We start from the raw sequence: 22,914 nt of genomic DNA, 5'->3' as shown, positions 1-22,914 counted from the left end.
GAGGAGGAGGAGGAGGAGGAGAAAGAAGAGGAAAAGGAGGAAGAGGAGGAGGAGGAGGAGGAAGAGGAGGAGGTGGAGGAGGGAGAGGAGGAAGAGGAGGAGGAGGAGGAGGAGAATTACTCCAATGTGTTTGTAAAGCTTGGTATATTACACCATCGGTAAAAGGATAGCAGCTGGTAGACATTAGTTTTACTCACATGATGCATTGCAGAAAGCTTAACAGGAATATTGTTACAAACTCAGCACCCATGTAGATAAGTATGCTAGTTTCCAAGAAAGTTGTAGAAATACAAAATTTCTTTGTCAGTGTACGATGTGGGCTCTTGCTGACTTGTTTAGAGATGTGTTCCTTGCTAGACTGCAAAAGCCGCTCCCTGCTCTGCAAATCTGCAATTTATCAAAACTATGTGCTGTCCATTCCCTGCCGCGTTTGGGAATCACTGCTTTGAATCACCATCCTCTGTCTCAGATTTAATACTACAAAGGCATGAAATATGCAACTGACGTAATTATGGTGATTTTTGTTTTGTATGAGAGTAGAGTAGCTGTGAAAGGTTTCAACACAAACCTCACTGGTGCTATTTTTAAGGAGTTTTGTGTTGACTTTTGCCAGTGTTGGTCACACTACAATAAAGATGTAACTGGAATTTGATATGACTTGGTAAAATCACATATTTGGGGAAAAGGAAAGAAAATATGTCATGTTGATATTGTTTTTCTGTAGTAAGAGAGTGAAAGAGATATAATGTTTTGGATTTGCTGTTATTGCCACTCGCTGTTGAACAGTGGTGTTACTGCTTGCACATATGATCTTATCACATGTTTCACTTAATTGAGCTGCTCGTTACCATGGTGATACAAATTGCAACTTTGGAAACAACTGGTATTTTACTTTGTGTATATATATGTACACATGTACATCATTCTTTCAGTGCAGACTCGACTTATTTTGCAAGTATTCAGTGATAAGGACCACAAATGCAGCACCCCTCTGTAAAATGTGTTGACATTATTAAAGCACAGATTGCCGATTCATGCAATGTTGCAAACGTTTTTAGACCTATTTCAGGGAGATTGTAAGTTTTTATGAAATTTGAAGGTGCACATTGTATCAGTCATTTGTTCTTTGAATTTAGTTTTGTTGCTGTGATGTATATAATGTTTCAGATTGTATCTTCATTTGTTCTTTTAAGCAATTACAGAGTCAGCTATTTTGATTTACTTAATGTATACAAGAATTGTATTAATCACTCGCTGCCAAGGAAAATTTGTAAATAAGACTAGAAAAGTTCTCGATCCAGTCTGCAACCCCTGACTTCAGAATGGTGGAACAAATTTTAACAATTTATTGGTGAATTTATGCTCTATGTGCTATTTATGTAATGTGTGCTCATGTGTCAAAGTAATACGATGTTTTTTCAGATGTTGCAGGAAATTTTTAGAGTGGACATACAGACAGCTTTTTTTTCCCCTTCACGATAGATGTAGCATTCTTTGTTTTGTGATCTTGCAGATTTTGCATCAATATCAGTTAGTGATATGGTGTAGTCCTAAATCATCTGTGCATCACACATTCAACATCAACTTACTTTAGCAGAGTTTATTTAGTTTTTAGTAGGCATAGCTGTAAAAGAAGGATTTTTTTTTTTTTGCCATTCAGGGAAGGGGAGAACATTTTCTGCAGGGATTATATTGGTGTATTCACTTTTGTGGTGCTGGATACATTACTGTGATGTAAAAAGGAGTATAATCTGGCTATTTCATTCAATATCAAACAATAACTTCACTAAAAGCAGATGAAGATGATGAGATGACTGTCACATACTGATAATAATCATTGCACCATTCACCAAATGACAAAATAAATGTCAGTTTAGATGGGGGAGAACAGAGTTGCCAACTGTTACTTTTTTAGCAGTACATTGTATTTTGTACTCTCTTTTCTTTTCTTTTTTTTTTGGCCAAAAATACTGCAGGTTTCATGGAAACTGTTGTTTTTTTCTGATATTATATTGCTATACATGTCTATTGCAGGAAAGGTAAAAATACTGTTTTCTCTACCAAAAATACTCCTTTTCAGCCCTCAGAATATTGCAGTAATTGTTGTTTACAAGGTTGGCATCCCTGGGAGAAGTGTAAAAATGTTTTACAAATTTCTTTGCAAGAATCCAATTTTTGGCATCTTATGTTTGCCAACAGAGACTCTGGCAATGACCGACGTTTGAGGGTGTATAAGAACTTGATTGGGGCTGTTGGTATACACTTGATTCAGTCTAGAAGTAAATATCGTTGCAGGGTGACAAGACCTCGTATCTGAAATTTTGGTGAAAATGACTTTCTTTGATTAATGGCCAGATGATCAGTTCAGTGATGTCCTGTCAAAATCCTAGTTTTCTTACCCCAAAAATGAAGCCACCATGGCATGTAAAACAAAAGGCTACCCCATTTGATATAGTGCTTTGGCTGCCATATTTTTTGCTGTCCTGAACATTTGACATTTTGTAGATACGAGGTCTTGTCGCCCCAGCGACGATATGTGTTTATCAGTTAATTTTTCCACAAAATAGGAGCAGCTGATTTACTGGAATTCTGTTATGAATGATGATTATGATTTTGAAGTCTTTTTGTTTGTTTATTTTTTTTTTTTTGGAGCTGCTATGCATGTATTAGTTTCAGAATATGGGCCAAACTTGTATGGGTACAGACATTTGCAGTGTTTTCCTGTAAAAATCTGCTAAAAGGAGGTTTAAATTGGTCTGCACTAACATATGTCCATCCATCCAGGCAGCACAGTGATATTTCCAAGCAAACACTAATCTGTTGTGTAATTGTTAATACAGTTTTTACAGCTGCTGCTTTCAATGCCATTTAAAGCGTGTTTAGACTTTCCACATTATTTACCCAGCACTGCCCAAATTCAATCTTCATTGTCCATGCCGTTGATTCGCAGTCACATTTTGTTTTTAAATTTGATTGTTTTTTTTCTTAATTTTTTTTCTAAATATCATCAGTTGAGAAGAGAAAGTTATTTTCCATGCTAAAATCTTTGTAGTTCTTTGTTTGGCTTTAAGAGCTGTTACATAAAGACCACTATGATATGTAAGAAGTGTCAGGAAAATCAATGACTTTTTTTTTTTCATTGTGCTTCAAGAATCTGGCTGTAAATCCATGTCTTTTTTTTTTATTGTATCATTGCATTATTTGCTTATTGCAGGACAGAATGCATTCATTGTTTGTTTGTTTTTTAATGTGTATGTGTGTTCGTGTGTGTGAGAGTTTCTTATCATCTCAGAAATTGTATTTTAAATGTGATTTTAAACCAAGACTAGGTTCGTTGAATAGCTTTACGTGGTTCATTTTCTCTGCCCTGAGATTGTGAGTGGAGAAGTTTCAGAAAATTTTATCCCGTAGAATTGGACAAAAGGGAGAATATGGTGGTGAAAAAAACCGTAAATACACAAAATTATGTGTGCTTGGTATTTTTGTAAGGAAGAATGTATTATGTTCATTATATTTTGATTTGGAATGACTGTAGTATTTGTTCATTTGTTCTTGCTGTCCCCCCCCCCCCCCATGTATATGTTCCCCATGAATGCCAGGTCCCAGTAAAAAGTTGTATTCTGAGTGGCCTGATGATACTGAATGACAAACACGGTAATCAGGTAATCATGGTAGACTTATCAAGTACTGGCATCCGTCCCATGAGGAAGTGTAGAAGACATCAACTGTAGGAATGCACAATAAAAGTGACAAGACAGGTGTTAATGTGATATATATATATATATATATATATATATATATATATATATATATATATATGCAGAGGAAGACTTGTAAGGTGGTTTTTTCTTTTTTTTTTTAGCAGTCATTTCAGAAAGGGTTCTTGTTCTTAAAGGTCCTGTTTACCTTTGGGATCCATGATTTAAAAGAATTTCAAGATATCACAAAACATCCTACCATATACATTTTTCACAATAAAGCCTAAAATACAAGGAGATATCAGTGTAGGTCTGTTGTATCACAAAACATCCTACCATATAAATTTTTTGCAATAAAGCCTAAAATATAAGGAGATGTCAGTATTTTTCTCAATAAACCATAACTGTAGACAGTTTAGTCTGGAAACATTTTTATCATAAGTATTGTTCACATTTTGTGTATTTAACAATACTTAACATCAATTATAAGGATTCAAATTTTTACATTGGTTGTTTCTATCCCTAACTCACACTTTAGAATTATTTTAAAGCACAAATGCTGGGTTTTTGTTTCATGTGCAAATGGTAAATTATGCCTTTAATATCCAAGTGAATAAACAACAGGCAGTGATATGACTTTGCAGCCTGTAGAAGGATTTCTAGCATAGATTTCATCCAGAAAAGTGAAGCTTATATCAAATGCTGGTGCTTTCTCACAATGATTCCTAGATCTCAGCCTCACATTAGTGCCATTCTCATTACAAACATTTCAACATTTGGGTTGCAATCAGGGTTGAGTCTTCTTGAATTAGCATTCTCACTGTTTTTTAAAAAAAGAAACTTTTTCGGTCACAGATATTTGAGAAGAGCTGACGTGCTCATGTATATGAATGGCATGCTTACAACGTGTCAATGGCAATTCAATATATATCATGTACACCACGACTGGTAAAAACAGCAAGGCACGACACATGCAGTGCATCATGGGATAACAAAATTGCAAATTTATACGCAGTCACCATTCTCACTGCTCAACTTCATGTATTTTTTCAAAAAATCACACTAATTTGTGCATTTCAGATTGTGACCCAAATCTCACAAAAAATGTGTTATTTCTGTTCTCACTGTAAAATTTTATTTTGAAAATGTGTCATTTTGAGTGCAATGAGAACAGCACTAGAGTTAGAAGCCTGTGTGGGCTGCAAACTAATCAAGTACACAGTGTTTCTTTTTTTAAAGTTACTTTGGATTGAAAGTGGAGCTTGCACTCTTTAAGCTTCTTAATTAGGTATTAATTTTAAAAAAATGATGAGATTGCCTCAGTTCTGCACTCAGGTTGATGTCAACAGTATTTTTACCATCGTGGGCAAAACCTATGGTATGTACGCAACATTTTTTTTTTTAAATCCTTGTGCATCGAGATCTTGATGCAATTTATACACTACACTGTACTTTAATGCCTCGGTGTACTTTTGATGTGAAACACAATTTTAAGAAAGTAAAAAACAATTGTACTGAGTGGTTATATGAATTCACAGCTGTTTTTGCATAAACGTTTGTCACACACTGTATTCTGATACCTGTCAACACTGAAATTGGAAAATAAAGATGAAAATTGGGAAAATCTGGATAAAATTTTACTGTAGGAATACTTTATTCTCTAGAAATTGATAGCAATTTGATTAGAGGATTTTCACATACACTGTATTCATCAATATCCATATGCAGATTTTGTGTCCAAATGGTCTCATTGCAAGTGATCAAGGCATTGCTGCTTAAATTTCAAAGCTTTTGATTTCAGAAAGCGTAAAAACAGTTTCTGAAATGAAAAACAGTTTTCATTGTTTATAGAATTGTAGTTCAGGCATTCCTAAGCAAATATGTCACGAGTACACGTTTAATAGATATGTGAAACTGGACATGCAATTTTTCATAGATGCATTTGATTTTACTCTTTTTTTTTTTTTCAAAGAATTATTGTATACAAAAGATGCTTTTAGTTGTTTGCTGATAGAATGATTTATTATAATTTGAGAGTGCAAAGGGGAAGATATGAAATCAACGTAAGGTATCAACAGCCTTGCATTAATAAAATTCTATTACAGAGCACTGACCAGTTGAATCTGTAGATTGTATCAAGAGGTCAGAAAGTCGAATAGAAGTCGGAAAGTCTGAGCCCATCGATAGTCAGATGATGTGCCAAGAATATCTTATTACGTTTCTGCTACCTTTTTGTACCATTATCACAGAATATAATGCGGTCCATTGCAATACCTTGTACATCTATTATGTGTTGATATTTTTGTATGAAAATCTGTGTGATAGTGCTGTTTGTATGTGTCATCTTTTGTCAATCTGAACATACAATTTATCTGTTTCCGGGTCGTATCTTGACGGTAATGGATGGAATGAGAAGTGTTGGTGATGATCCATTCACATCTTTTTGGACTTTTATGTGTACATGTAATTATCGCACCTGTACATCGTAATTTTCTCTCTTATTTCAGTGGAAATGAAATATATGCATGACTCATGAATATGAAATAAATCTTATACATTGTACCTGCACATGCAAAAAAAAGATGCTCTTTTCATGTGTCTTCATTTGTATGACTGCGGTTAAAACAATAAAGAAACAGAATAAGTAATTGTACAATATCAGCCATGCTGGTTAACATCTAATGGTAGAATGACATTCAAGACATCACACATTCAAAATATCACACGGAGTACAACTATTATGATGGTAAATTAATTATTTTATTTATAGATTGATTATCATCTTCTTATTAAATAGTTTCACTCAATATATACAAGAATTATTGCATTCATAACATTATTTCATAATCATGACATAAATGTACTGATTTTCATAGGTAAAATTTATACTGCTACATACACCATGCAGTGTGTTATTGTCAAACAAAAGCATCAATATAATCAAGAATCAGCAATGACGTTACTGCTTACTTTCAATTGACCTTGTGCTCAGTAGAGACATACATATGTACTATCTGCTTGGAGATGAAATCAATCACGTTTCACTGGTGGATTACAGATTTTGTATTGTATTTTTTTTTTATTTCTTAATTCCCTTGATACATGAATAGAACACATTAAACAGACCCCCCCCCCCCTCAAAAAAAAATAAATAAAATAACACAGAAATAGTCGCCACTGTGTAGCACCTTCTATACATACATTATGCATTGCATGTGCATTCAGGAGGATTTCCTTGGTATGAATAATACATGTATATATATGTATATATATGTATATATATATGTATATATATATATATATATATATATATATATATATATATATATATTATTATTATTATTATTATTATTATTATTATTATTATTATTATTATTATTATTATTATTATTATTATTAATAATTATTATTATTATTAATTATTATTATTCTGTTACTGCAAGTTGGCCCTATACACCCCATCTTGGAGAATGACTTAAACACATGTACAATTCATTAATAATCCATGATCCAAAAGAGATATAAGCTGAATAAAGAACCTAATTGTAGCGATACATAGAAAGTGAGCAAGAGGTAACAGAAGTACTAGTAGGCTGTATGACAGTGTCACAGCACAATTCATGACATTGCATTTCTTAGCATATGAAATGGTTTAGTGTAAAGATTCAGCATTTATGCACCGTTTGCATTAAATTGTTACCTGTTTTCATAAGAGAATAAATACATCAGTATGAAAATCTCGCTCGAGCGAAAGGATTTCCTGAAAGAAATTACATTTTGACATGGTCTCTTGATCATTGTTGGCCTTCCCTGTGCAGGCAAAATTATGCAGACTTTGAAGTTTACAGAAGGTTGTAATAAGGAATTACAGTACAGTAGACTCCTGTTATAATGAAGTCCTCGGGACCGGCAGTATTCTTTCGTTACGGTATATTGAAATTTCATTATAACCGAACAAATGAACAATAAAAAACATAGAGCCAATGATTTTGTGACCTGGATTCTTATTTCGTTATAACAGTGTTCGTTATAACGGGATTGCACTGTATAAGGTGTTACCAATCTGCTGATTCTCATTAAACAATGTAATGTAACATAGACCAAAAGGTGTAGATATGTGAGGCAAGGAATAAAGTGTGTGAAGAATTTCTCATTGTTTTCTTCCTAGTCGTTCGTATGATAGAATTTGCTGCTTGATTACTTTTCTTTTATCATTAAGAGGAGACCATTGTCTTTCTGAAGGTGATATTGGCATAGAACACATTACTAGCAAGTATGCACTTTGTGTAGGAGTCGTGGGTAAATGTTATATTTTGAATCATTTAGCAATAAAACAACACCTCTAGGACAATGGACAGAAACGCATTAAGTTAATTGAAATATAGATAACGTCAGCTGTTGCTAGACCCCTTACACGCATCCACCGAATGACAGTGGTACCCTCAGATGTATGAGAAATTGTAATGCAAAAACAGATAAATGCCATTTTTAAGGTTTTCTTAGTAAGGTCATCATCACTGATTAAACAGAGAAAATCAAATCCTTTCAGTGAGCCTGCACTCGTTACATGACAAACTAGAAATGTCGCTACACGGCGACTGGTATGCCTCCGCCATAATGCATGGTTCTCCTAATAGGTCTATAGTACGTACAATGTCTTGACAATGTGTGATAACAGTTTCACACAATTGGCAAAATATTAAAATGACAGGTTTGCCACAAATGTGCTGAATGTTCACTTTCCTAGAACTAGGTTCAATTGGATGAATGATTAAAACGTCAGAGTGCAGGTATTTGGGGAACTGATGATTTTTACTTGACTTTTGACCCTTTTATAAGTTTATGCATTGAGTAATTTTCAAGGTATTGAGAAAACGTATAATTTCAGTATCAAATGGTAAAATAGTATTATCTAAACCTAGCCTTTGACCTTTGACCTTTGACCTCACAGTTCCAAAGAGAATCACTGTTAGGTAGAACATGCATAGATATGTAAGTTTCATGATGATACCTTGAGTTACTTTCGAGATATGGAGGAAAAAGTGCAATTTAGCACTTTCACTTGACCTTTGACCTTTTGACCTTTGACCTTTTGGCAAGAAACTTCCCACAGAATATTTATTTGGTAATACATGCATACATCAAGTTTTAAAAGAAATAAGGAAAGTAGTTGAGGAGTTGACCTTGACCTTTGACCCATGACCCCCAACTTCCCTGGATAATCACTGCCCATCGGTACATGCATGTATACTAAGTTCCATGAAGATACCTTGAACCATTTGCGAGATATGGAGAAAAACAAAATTTGAACCTTTTTTCACAAAATAACCTGTGACCTTTGACCTTTGACCCCGTGACCCTAAAATCCAAACAAAGTATTATTCCCCCCCCCCCCCCCAGGATATACCCTCATACCAAGTTTGATGTAAAACCACCACACGGTTCTTGAGATATCGACAAAAACAAAACGGGACAGACGGACGGACGTACGTACGGACGGACGATCCGAAAACATAATGCCTCCGGCCACTTCGTTGGCGGAGGCATAAAAAAATTGAAGATATTATGAATCATCATCACATGATTGATATGTGATGCATCACCACAAAAAGCCACATAATGGCGTTTTCTTTTAAGATATGAATTCACCAGGTGCTCAGCTTTAAATCAATGTATTTTTGGCCCACTTCATTGCAAGAAAGTAACACGTAACACATAGTTTATAAGAGAATTGCGATTATTTTCTCTGTTTTTAGCAGCTACAGTTTCATAAATTTCGAGTTGATGAAAATGGATGCAGGCCTATTAGATGATCTTGTGTTTTGGCAGCAAAGATCCCACATTGTTTCTTCCACGGAGCTTCCTTGGTGGATGTCGCCAGTTTCTATGTACTATAGGACATTATTCCTCGACTGTACACAGAAAATAAACCAGTCCTGTAATGTATTCAGATTTTATGCTCGCTTTGTTCACAAAAGTTGCCAAAGCAACCACAAAGCTTGTCCGAGGCATGCTCGACCGAGCAACAACTAACTTCGGCTGTTGGCTGGAAAAGAAACTTCCATGAGTTATAGTAAATCAAAGAAACAGTCTATTGTTGCACGCCATATTGACCTCACCAGCAGCCCCCCTCCCTTCCCTAGTGTTGTTAGGTACCCATTCGGGGATCGAACTCGGGTTCTCCGATTGGAGTCGGGAGTCTTGTCCACAATGCAAAGTTTTGGAAGTCAAAAACAGATCCGATCACAGGGGCGGATCCAGGAACTCCGTAAAGAGGGGGCGCGTTTACAAAATTGAAGGGGGGGGGGGGGCGCACGCACTCCTCCCCCATTTTTTTTCTTTTTATTTCTTTTGTTTCAACAAAAAATAAAGGGGGGCGTGCGCCGCCGGTTGCGGTCCTCCCTGGATCCGCCCCTGGATCACAATTGAATTTTGAGTCTATGGACTTAAACTAAAAAGACAAAAAAATTGCATATTCGTCCAGAGTCGATGCTTAACGTATTTTGTTGTCTGCACTGACTGTCATGACAAAGGGGATGTTTTTTGGACTAGAATTCGCCCTTCATGCCTAGCTTGTCAACTCGACTACGCAGAACTCGCAGCTTGCTGTAAACTAGATCCCAGTCCATATAGCCCGTCTGTAGGTGGCGCTCTGATCCTTCCTCCATGGTGAAGCCCTTACGTCCGTGCAGCACTCGGAAGTTATTCATGACGAGGATATCACCTGCCCAAAGAGAGATGGTATGTGTGTTTTCATTTGTGTATGTGAGAAGCAGAGAGGCATACTAGCGCTATAATAATAACGCTGTCATAGGTTATGTATACTGGACGAGACGTCACGACTGATCAGTCGCCGACTCGGAAGAAAAAAAAATGGCTCGCGCTCTCACCACGACGGCGACTCCAGCGCAACGTCCAAGACTTCTCCACACAACGTGATAACTCATTCTCCGGAGGTCGCCGCGACGCGTCTTGGAGACGTCGCGACGTCTCCAAGGCGTATTCTCAGTTGTGGAGGCGTCTTCGCGACGTCTCCACATCGTAGCCGGTAGGCGGCCATGGGTTTCCGCAAAAGGTTCGTGCGGAGACGTTTGGGAGACGTCGCGGACAAAGTTAGTCTCCACAACTCGGCCGCGCCTAAGGAGACGTCGTGGAGACGTCTCCGCAACCAGAGAGACTGGAATCGCCACCAGGTCGCCACCCAGTCTCCAAGCAAGTAAGGTATCCATTTTATCAATATCATTCTGTTTACCTTTTTTGCTTACTGCCATTTAAGATGATTTCATGATACCAAGGTGCGTCGTGACTTGTTGGCACTCGCGATTCACGCTTCGCATTTCCTTCATTGCATCTGGACATTGCGCTCGGTGGGGGCATTGAGCGGATGGTGACCTGGGGATGCGGACCTATATGGTTGTAAACAATACCTGTCTCCCTGCCTTCTCAGCGCCCCTGGATGCATCGCCGCGGCAGCAGCGTTAACGTTTCGCTCGGGTGATCACGCCGCTCATATATATATATATATATATATATATATATATATATACATACAAAATACATTTTCTAAATCATATTTTGTTACTCGTTACAACAATAAATCTCACGTAAGATTTTTTTTTTTAAATTAGCTTCCGGGAATCCTCATAAGCAGTAAAATTCAGTGCAGAATTCTCATATTTCACATGTATTCATTCTCTTGTTTGTTTGTATAGTATCCAACAATTTGCACAGTCAGTTCTTGGTATGTTTGTGATTTATCTGTAGAATATGTAATATGGAATCAAACAAACAAACAAACATACATCTAATTCGCTAATCAGATATGTAACCTTAAACCATAGTATCATGACACTTTAATATAATGAAAAGTCGTTTGCAAGTTTGTTTCCTCTTCAATTTAAGTACATCAGCTGGGCACAGATGTCTACCGGCGTCAACAACTTTAGTGTTAACAATCACAGGCAAGCCCAACTACTTGTACAGACATATGTTTTATCTCTTGATGCCTACCTGGCTTCATCTTGTAGAGGAACATATTTTCCGGGTCGTACAGCAGGTCGATGAAGAGCTTCATAGCCTTGTAAAACTTTCCCACTTTCTCCACGGGCATGCGCAGTACGGACGTCCGCGAATGATTACTGTAGGAGATTTGTTCTAGTTCTCCCAGAGAATTAAGGCTGTTGTAAAAATAGATGGATAAACATATCAATACGTAGTGGAATATAGGACTGTAGATTACAATTATAGTCTTTATATTCCCCATATATTTGTATATCTACATGATAGGATATAAGACACCATTTCCCTTTCTCATAATAAATGACAGGACTTGAGTTTTCTTTTTTTTTCAGATCTCAACACTTTGTAGTAATAATTCTCCGTCACGAGCTTTCTCTAGTCCGGAAATTGGTCTTTACATTATTGTTTGTATAGAAGCTGTTAGTCTATGAAGGTGAATAATAACGAACCTTCGAGATTACGAACCCTATTTCGTGTTCGCATTAACAAACCTTCGGAATAACGAACCCTCGAAATAACAAACCGCGATTCATTTTCTGATAAGCGAACCTTCAGAATAACGAACCTTCGGAATAACGAACAGTAAGAAATTTTCCCCCTAATTTGTCACATGGCAATTTTTTGTTCGGCGATAGAGAGCACATACAAATATTCATTTGCTGAGTTTGTTGTGATTACTCTCTTTGGATTTCAAACGATGTTTGTTTTGTGTATGTGTGTGTGGGGGGGGGGGGAGGAGGGGAGGCTGTATACTTGTTATATTGACAAGTAACTATACACAGCACAGTTGCTGTAAAACTGTGCCGCTGTAGAGTCCCAATGACTCTTGGCAATCTCTTTTGTAAAAAAACAAATTAGGATGAATATATTCCTTATCTACACTAGTCTGCTGAAACTGTGGTCAAAAATCGAATTGTGAATAACATAGGGCCTAGTCAAATGACGATATTTCCACAAGCGCACCTATACGATGTAAAATGAAAATGATATTGAGTATAGGAATTTGGTGTAGATTGATGGGAAGAAATTCAATAGAGAGGAAAAATGTTACAAAATAATTGTTTTTTATCTAAGTTACATGTCTTGTTTTTGTTTGTTTTTGTTTTGCTTTTGTTTTTAGTTTTTTGCTTTTGTGTTTACCGGATAATCTTATTTCTGGCCAGTTGAAAGTATTTCCCGTGTTCTCTCAAACCATTCTGGTAGAACTCGACCTCCTGGGTGGAAAGAGCTTCAAATGCTTCCGGGTCCTTAGCCTTCAATCGAGTCGCTACGTTAAATCCGTCCACCAGAGTGCTGTCGCCTCCTACTCCTTTGAATTGCTTTATGCAGTGTAATAGCTCTATCTGTAGATGGTATAACACGTGGAATAAAGACGACATTTATGTGTATTTGTGGTAGGTAAGTGTAGCAAATACGATAGAGTATAGGAGTATGCTTATTTCGTATAGGAACATGAATCAATGCAGGGTCATAGGCCCATATTCAATTCGGCAATACGTGCATGTGATTTACAACACATTTATCACACAATTAAAAAACTTTTCAAAAAGTTTCTCTTTTTTTATAGTCACAATCTACTATTTGGAGGAAGAAACAAACAAGTCAATCAATGGGAAAGAGAGTAGCACACACACATACAATCTTTCTCTAAAAACGTTCTCTAATACTTGCTTGTCAATTTACTTCTCAGTATGCAAATATTCCAGCCGCATGCCATGAAATGAACTGAAATAAATAATCTCAAACAGTTCTGTAACGATTTAAATGCCCTTGAGTAAGTAGGCTTACATGGTAAACCTTAAGGATAATTGGTTTAATTGATGCCAAGAGAATCGAAAGCTAGCTGTCCTGTTTATGAGAGGAACGACGTGACAATTACCCCTGGCTGCTGAAGGTAGTAAGTGAGGTCAGTATGGAAGTAGAGATTACCGGCAGTGTAGTCAGGATTAGACGGATCGGTTGGCGCGTAGACTGACGATTCAAGTCTAACAGAATGAACAACAAAGAGATATGTACCTATGGATGAAAGCAAAACGAAAATAAAACAAGCAAACAAATAAAGCAACAGTAGTAGTTGTGGTGGTGGTGGTTTTATAGCAATGAATAACAATATAATGCTGTATGCCGCGAACGTTTCTAGTTGTATACACAGTTACATTCCATTATCATGCGTTTTGGTGTTTGCCATACCCGAAATTGCAATCTTTGAGGTAGCCCACGCGTCTTCCTATCTCCCGTAGCGTCCCCGTCCTCTGTGGCGCGTTCTCAATCAGGGCCAGCCCGAGAACTTTGACTTGCATCAACCAATCACACATCACCTTGTCCGACGTCATGATTGCGTCATAGTTAAACTTTTGCAGACGGGTTGGTATGGTGTCCGAGTTCCAGATCTCTTGCGGCATATCGATGAAGGGATCTACTTTAGTGTCGAGGAACTGATGGCACCAGAGCCAGGCGGCCGGGTAGATGCTCGCGTGGCCGTCGCTCCACCTTATACTGACCCGTGAACCGTTCCCATCGACGCTGGCGTCTTCGATCGCGACGTTGATGTCGAGATCCTGCAAATTTGTCTGTAAAACCATAAATGTACACATCAATGTGATGAGTGTGCATGGTACATCGAGAAGGTGTAAATGTCATTCTTGAGAGCGCATCAGGCGATTTTCTTTTCCCCTGCCAGACATTTCTTTGTTGAAATCAATTAGGCCAACTTGAGAAGAAAAACAATTATGCATTAAACATGGAGAATTGATATAAATGTGCTGGCAGGCATAGTTATGACGCAATTGACTTGACTGCAAATTTATGTCAGAGTAAGTAGGTCCTACTTCAAACAATCAATCACAAATTATTTTGTTGACTTTCCACCTTTTTTTTTATAGTGATGATAAAACCGTGATTGCATAAGATTCTCCTTTCTTTCTTTCAACGTTTTGATCGATCTGCTAAAATCGGGTGGAGACAAATGCTATACTTTGAGGGTGCCAGGTTTTTAAACTATTGATTTCTGAAAGGGTATATATTCTAGGCCCAAACGTTTCGATGTGGACTTAATGAATGCATGATTATTGTTGTTATTGTTATATTGCACACACCAGAAAAATTTGAGGAAAAATCGGAGGATATACGGTAAACGTTATCATTGCTGGATACTGAGGCTACAACTACTCGTGATGTGACAGAAGTGGAACGATAGAAACAGCACACAAAAGTTGTAATATTAAACATTTTATTACTTTTATCAGTTAAGTGGTACACTCTTAAAAAATCCGGGTCAGAACTGACCCTGAACCGGGTCCGTTGGGGTCACAACCCGTTCCGGGTCAAAAATGACTTGGAATTTGGTCATGAAGAACCGGAATGGGGTCACCCTGACCCAATTCATGCCTCTGAATGGGGTCATAATCAGACCCACTTCCTTGTCATTTCTGACCCGGAACAGGGTGTGACCCCAACGGACCCCTTTCCGGGTCAGTTTTGACCCGGATGTTTTAAGAGTGTATAGCACAAACGACGTAAACGTATAAATAAGCTGACTTTTTTTTTCAGCAATCGAAGATCGTACTCAAACATTATGATATCCTGTATTTCTGTTTCTTTCTCTCTCTCGGAAGTTACGAGTTGTGCCGAATAAAAGTGAATAATTATCTAATCCTTCTATTTTTATCACAATACAACGAGACTGTTCATTACTATTTGACACACTTTGCGTGTGTGTGTGTGTGTGTAGCTTTTTTTTTTTTTTTTTTTTTTGTCTGAACGACATTCCTATAAAAACCGTCTACGGAAGATGTTGCCAAACAAGTAATCCAGCCTGAATGCAAAGCCGCTTAGGCCTTAGCAGCTTTAATCCAGGCCATGGTTCTATAGAGTTACAATCATTCTATTTCATTTAATTTAAGTTTTATTTCATCGCTGTAGCCACTACAAACGTGTTCAGTCAGTGGCTGTTATCCTGCAAGTCCGTGCATATACAATAAAAATGCAGCACAATCACTTCAAAGTACAAGGTTATAAACATATATATATATATATATATATATATATATATATGTATATATGTATATATGTATGTATATATATATACATATATATATATATATATATATATATATATATACAATGGAGAAAAGAATATGTGCATCATGGAGAGAATACAAGCACAGACAAAAGACTACGAGGGAGGTGGACCACCTCCCTGATTTTAGTGTGCAACAGGTTTTTCACTCGTGTAGAATTCAGAAACGTTTGTCATTGCGATTCACAATACACACATTTCAATATAGTCTGGCTTCCAGACAATCTGCTAGTCCCGTTTTCCAACGACAAAAGGAGTAACAGGTTTAGCTGGACGGTCTTGCAGATGAGCCTTTGCCGTAGGCTTTGATAAATGCAGAGATTTCGTCGCATTTCGTAAAAGGAGTGCAGTTGGCAAAGGGTCTGGCAACCAGACTAAGTTCAAGGCAGACATTCACAATGATCAAATACGTTGGCGAGGTGGCAGATAGACCCCGGCAGCTCCAGAAAGTGGCAGAAAGTCCCACGCCGCGGGACTTTCTCCTCCAAAACCATAATGTGAACGCTCACTGGGACTTGTCCCCTCGTCCCCGCGAAGCAAGTGGGGTACTGGGACAAGATTTGGAGGGGAGAGTGACCTTGGGGCGCAATCGATAGCGTCCAGCTGTGGTCATCAAAGTGCGCATGCGCTATGCCTGAATTCAAGTGGCAGAGCTCGCTCCAAGCCCCCAAATGCCCCCACAGCTCGGGGACAGATGAGATCGAACGGTCAGTCCTAAAAAAGATAAGATCTCTTGTGGCTGTCCCCGCGTCGCGGGGACCACTAATGATACCAAAAGTGATACCAGGGAGGTGGGGCTACCTCCCTATAGGTGTACAAGTATTTTATCTATTTTCGAGATACTCTATTTGACAGTTCACCCCAAACATTGTATCTGCATATACCGCACCACCGGGCAATCATTGATTTACAGTTGCGATTGTAAGGAGATGACCAATATGATAGGCCTGGAGCTATACAGTATAGCTCCACGGTGTAATGAGCGAGACGTATCAAAAGGAACAATGTATACCGTTGTGCTATAAATACGGCGCAGGGCACTGGGCAGTTCCACTGAACATTACATATAACTATTGAGATGAACTGGAGATTATTAAGGATGACACTCCTCAAGATTCTATACCAATTTGCGAAGAAACTGCACTACCTCGTCGGCTGAAAAATATACAAAGTGGCAAAATCTTCTACAAGAAAAAGTCGAAAATTAGGCCTTACTATGTCAGACTTACATTAATCAGTTTGAATTCATATTTCACATGTTTGCAGATTTGGACAACATAACACTCGCACACATTAATATCAAGCGTACTGTGAAATGCGAAACGTAAAGAGATAATGATATATAAAAGACCAACATTGCAGTCTTTATGTACTTTGAAATTTCGCCTGCAGTTCTGCCAGATTGTGATGGAAATTGACTCCTACTAAAACGTGAACATAGGCCCCTTATCTTTTTTTTAAAAACATTGATTCTAATCTGTGGCTTTGTTTTGATTGACGACTGTTATAAATCAGACGTTAAGTAGTCACACTTGGAGGGTCGAGTCTTCAGCATGTTATATGCATGTTCGGGTTTTTTTTGTGTGTGTGAATACTTTCAACAACCTCCATCGATGCAGATGGTGCAAGCTGTTATTTATTGTGACAATATTCTCTATCTATACCTATAGATCATTATACCATTTCAGAGAGTGAGCCAATTCCAAATAGTTGTCATTGAAACTATTAAATAATGTCTTCTTCGCTCTCATAACTTCAATACGTTATTTCAGCGTTTTCTCTGTCGATATCGAATGCTGAATATGTCCATTGTAAAATGTGCCTATAATAGCCTATAAAAATACAGCAAATAACAACGTTATGATGTAAATGAACATAAATACCTCTCACCCTTTTCGTTTCTGATTTCTCGTCAAAGCACTCTTCGCAGTGGCAAAAATCTCTCAGCCATATGTAGGGATACGATGTCGACGAGCCGCAGAGAGTTGTCCTCGCCCTCTTTTCCGACGGCGACTGCACCGTCATCGTCCGTTCGATGACGTCGTCGTCCCATTCTACCAGGAGCAATCCCGTCTTCGGTGACGTCTTCACGTACTTCACACGTCTACCCGACTTCCATTCCGACGTCGGAAAGAAGTTTGCGTCAGAGCGGTAAGCGGTAGTCTCCATATGCTCCATGCTGATTTTTCTTCGGTGCTGCAGGGATCGGCTACCACCGCAAACTGAAAGAGGTGGCGGATGGTAAAAACTCTTCACTCCCTTCCAATATGCCTTATCGCAACAATGTCAGTGCTACGAGTTGTATTTGTTTATTCCGACTCTTCGTGATAACGCAATTGCCAATTGCCTTTTGTTGCTGTCATCGTACTATGGTACGTACAACCCTTCTCTCTCGCGTGCTGCTGCGCTTTCACAAATTATGCAAGGCACTACACCACCCTTGGCATACACAATAGATCCGCGGTATTAAATACAGTGTATAGTCATATACCTCAGGAAAACAAGAAGTGGTTGTTGTTGTTTTTGTGTGTGTGTGTGTGTGATATGACTGGGCCCCGTCTTATAAAGACTTGTGATTGATTCAAATCAATCGCAACTTTACGATTGAATGCAAACCCATCTTATAAAAGATTTATGATTGAAATCAATCACAGGTTGCGTATGATTGATTGCACCTTTCAAGAGATTTGTGATTGATTGATTTCTATCACAAGTTTTAAGAGACAGGGCCCTGGTCTCTCTCTCCGTTTGGCAGAGCGGCAACAACGAGTTCTATGGTCGACACAGTTCCGGGATAACCTAAAAACGATACTGTATTAATCATCTTTTTCACATGCTTCAGATTTTTCCATGCCATTACCACTATCCAACTTTGTCATGACGATACATGTTTTGAAATTACAGCGGGATTATTGCGGGATGCATGATACGACGATGGCACATTATTCTCAGTACAGGTGTATTGAAAATTAGAAAGAAATTGGAACATTTCAGCCAAATCCGCCCATACTTTTTTTTAAAGTTATTCTGCAAGCAGACAAACAATTGAACCAACGCCAGCAAAAAACATCCTCTTAGAAGACATAATTAAACTGATATCCCCCTTACCACTTGTCATGCTGATTCAGTGATCGTTTTTCGATGTTTCTACGTACGCTGCAATCGACGACATCACAAGTGGCTAAAACAATAACACACAAATTAAAACAACAGAATTTAGATTATCAATATAATTGTCACTAACCTCAAGTCCGTTGTTTGTTATTCCCGACCACAGTCACACGCAAAGAGTCGTGATCTGATTTCCTTTTTCACGTTTAAGAGTGATAATTATGAAACGAACGAATCGGCACCGTGACGTCACAATAAAAGTCTGACCTCCTACTGCTAAGCATTGCTCCATGTGGAGTCCAGCCATCGCAGGCCAAGCCTGGATTCGCTTGATTAATTCGAGAGTGACCATTCACTGTTTAATTAATGCAACAACTCCAGTCACATAGTAGACGAGAGTTCTGTGCGAATGCAATAAAACATTATCTGATCATACTCTCCCATTAGTCACACCAATTTGGTATAGGCCTACTCACCCTTCTTCCCAAGCTATAATCTTTATTGCTCTGTTGGCTACCATTTTTAATGATAAAGTTACAATGGAAATGCAACAAAATAAGATATATTACTAATCGACTCCATCACCTTCACATATTACATGTAGGTTATATATTGCCATGGGTCACATATCATTTTTGACGCTTAGTGCAAAAATGAGAAAAAGATAATGGGATTCCATCAGGGATTTTTGACGCTTGCAAGTTATACAATTGAAATGATGCCTGTTGTTCATGGCAAATGTGGGTCCTTCGAATAGATAACTCGACTTGAAATCAATGGACTGAAGTCCCATTTTTACTACTATTTCTTCTTTTTTTTTCTGAAGGAAGGTTTTACCCATTTGTTCATTGATAGTAAGAAATAGGACAAAATTATTGCAGTTTGTTTGCTTCTGGAGCAAACTAACTGTAATCAATGCCAGAATACGTGCAATGAGAACATCTCAGACAAAAGGTTTCGTTTGAACTATAGGCACTATATTACTATACGGCGCTGCATTGTAATACAACTGTATTATGCAATGGAAGAACAATACTCCCTTTGACAACGGACGAACTTAATGATTGTTGAATGTTTTATAGATTCGATTTCATCAATCGAAATTATCAATACTAACCAGGTTGTCTATTGAGTTGTTATTGAAGGCAGGGAGGTGGGGAGCTGTTCTACGCCTCCCTGTTGAAGGTGAGCCAGCTCAGTGTGCAGTGGGTACTATTGATCAACTTCAAAACAAACACACAACTATCTGTGACTCTGGGTATTACGGTGCATTGCTGCATACTTATTGCGTAACTGTCTATAGTCCAAACGCAAAATTGCGTAAAACCTTGAGTACAATGAAGGCCTATAATCTATCCTCACCCATATCGCAGTTGTTATGTGATGTGCAAGGTGATCTGAAACATGAGCAAGGTTTACTGCCCCCATTACGAAAGGTTGCTTGACCGTGAAGATAATGACTGTTGTAATCACGTTTAACTCATTAACCGTTAACAGCTAGTGAGTTGTTATCGGCCATAGGTATCTTTCATCCCCAGCTCCTGCACCGGCGTAGGCCTATATCTGAGAGGTGGTCCCGCCTCCTTGGTCGTACTATTTGTCAGATTATGGAAAAAAGAAAACACGTGCAGTTTTCTTCCTCTTGAGGATAATGCTATTATGTAGGCCTACCTCATGTTTACTTATCAACATTAATTAAGAATGATATACTCATAACAAACCTGTAATTATAATGCTACGGAAACTTTGATCGCAAAGATAGGACTGGTTTGGCAGAAAGCCCAATTCATCAAAGGGGAAATTTCAGTCCAAATATAAGTTAGTCTGATAAGAAAGAATAAAATATTTCGAGTTCAACGGCATATTTTGAACGAAATCGGATGAAAAATAAGGAAGTTATGACATTTTGAAGTTTCGATATTTTGGGGGGAAACAGTTCTTGAAGAGTCAATATGAATATGTAAATTGCAAAGTGAGCGTGTCATTCCCTCACAACTTACCGTATAGTTTATACATAAAATTATGAAATTTCCCGTTTTTCATTCAAACGCAAATTTGCCCGGGGCTCAAATCCTCGTATATATCTAACTGATCGTAACTTTTTTTGTACATGATCAGTGGAAAATTGTAAGGGTATGACATGGTTAGCTCACTCATTTGCATATTCATATTCACTGTACAAGAACTGTTTTGCAGAAATTAGCAAAACTTAAAGATATCATAACTTCCTTATTTTTCATCCGATTTCAGTCAAATTTTACCGTTGAACTCGTAAGATTTTACTCTTTTTTTGTCAGACCAACCTATTATTTAACTTATATTAAACAAAACTACACATGCTATAGGTCAGGGGAGGGATAGGAATATAACAATGTCACATGCGTGGTTAGACCGAGGATCCGGGGCATGTTATTGGGTCTGGGTCGCCGCGCGATAACCGTGCATTGGGTTAGTCGCACCAAATCATTGAAGGAAAAAAAAATTGATTTATCTACCCAGTGTGAAGTATTCGTTGCAGTCCATTATCCATCCATCTATCGTTCTCTATCTATAGGCCTATCTGTCTATCTTACAAGCTAACTAACATACTAACTAATAACTATGAACTATGTTAATATGAATATCGATATAGGCCTCTCTATTGCGTCTATCTTTATTCTCTATCTCTCCTTCCCTCCCTCCCTCTCTCTATCGATCCATACTCCTATCTAAATTATATCTATCTATACGCTGTATCTGTTTGTCTATTCATCTCTACTTTTTCTCCTCCTGTCTCTAATCCTCTTTGTTCGTATTAATAAAGTCTTCTTCGATATCACGTCAATATATATATATATATATATATATATATACATATATATATATCCTATACTATAATACTCGAAGTTGTTGTTGTTGTCGCGGCCTTATGTATTTCCTGTTTTATTTCGGCGTTGCTGGTTTCTCTATCTCCTCCCGAGCCGTCGGCTCCGGGCAGTTGCGACCGGTGCCGTCGGCCGCAGGAGAGTATCCTACATCGAATGGCGCGGGTTTCGTCCCCTCTCCGCCTCCGTGTCGACGTCGAGGACGAAAAAGAAAAATTAATTAGCTACATGCATAATGCATTTTTGTGCGTGACGAAAGAGCCGAGCGTTTCAATATTCACGGAACCTGCGCTGGCCTCCTGCTTTCTCGATCTTCCATCTTTTAGCTTGCAGAGACACTGGGGGATACTAAAGATGATGGTGCAGCGAAATCTCTGACATCTTCCGGCGGACGCGCACGCACACACACAATGTACCTCGCAGAACTCTATACACACTCTACACTGTGTGTATAGTTCTGTGATGTACCTTTGCCTCCGCCTGTTACGTGTACTGAATGTATTGACGATGGTTACACGAATCTGTGTGTGCGTGATATGGACTACAAGGGCATTTACGTACAGTTCGCCATTATTGGCGTCCCCAAATGAAAACAACGAACGTTGGTTATGTAATTGTATTTTGCACAACTGCAGAATTCTGTTATGCAGCTCAGGTACGTCATTTAGTTTGCTCGCCGTTTGCTCTCAAGTCCGGTGTCATTGTACGCAGACTGTTTAGGACGCGGCTAAATACATTTGCCGACGTACCCTTACATATCAGATTACACGCGCAGCTGTGTCCATTCGTTTACTGCAGAGCTGCTGTAGTCATACATATTCATAAGATGAGCGGACGTAGAGGAAAACCTCGCTTTGCCGACCGCCTATTTTTAAAATTGCAAGTGGAAATAGAATGTGTGGTTCTATGGTCTATCAAACCAAGTTTTGGTGACAAAAAAAAAAGAGGGAGCAAATGAGGACGAATGCAGTGATGTATATATTCTTCTTTCTTCCATAACATGGGAAAAATATTAAAGAAAAAAAATACGAGGTCGTGAGAACCTACTCCCACGGGTGCCTATTAAACCTGATGACTATGATCTCCCCCTCCCCAAATAATAACAATGATGATGATAATAATAATAATAATAATAATAATAATA

The 22,914-nt window shown here is 38.1% G+C and overlaps 1 protein-coding gene across 1 annotated transcript; it reads right to left on the bottom strand.

Moving 5' to 3' along the window:
* Positions 1 to 10,246: 10,246 nt before the first annotated feature.
* LOC139712573 (gamma-butyrobetaine dioxygenase-like) lies at positions 10,247 to 17,973 on the bottom strand. Its single transcript, XM_071624381.1, has 6 exons — positions 17,686 to 17,973; positions 13,908 to 14,287; positions 13,597 to 13,702; positions 12,858 to 13,060; positions 11,709 to 11,875; positions 10,247 to 10,422 (listed from the first exon to the last, which is right to left on the bottom strand). Exons 1-6 carry the CDS (start codon positions 17,971 to 17,973, stop codon positions 10,247 to 10,249), a joined length of 1,320 nt encoding a protein of 439 aa, XP_071480482.1.
* Between the last annotated feature and the right edge of the window lie 4,941 nt (positions 17,974 to 22,914).

The sequence above is a fragment of the Diadema antillarum genome, unplaced genomic scaffold (assembly GCF_040938485.1).
Source record: "Diadema antillarum isolate AM-2024a unplaced genomic scaffold, OU_Dant_1.0 seq00001823_RagTag, whole genome shotgun sequence".
Taxonomy (NCBI): domain Eukaryota; kingdom Metazoa; phylum Echinodermata; class Echinoidea; order Diadematoida; family Diadematidae; genus Diadema; species Diadema antillarum.
This window is presented reverse-complemented; position numbering and strand designations above follow the sequence as displayed.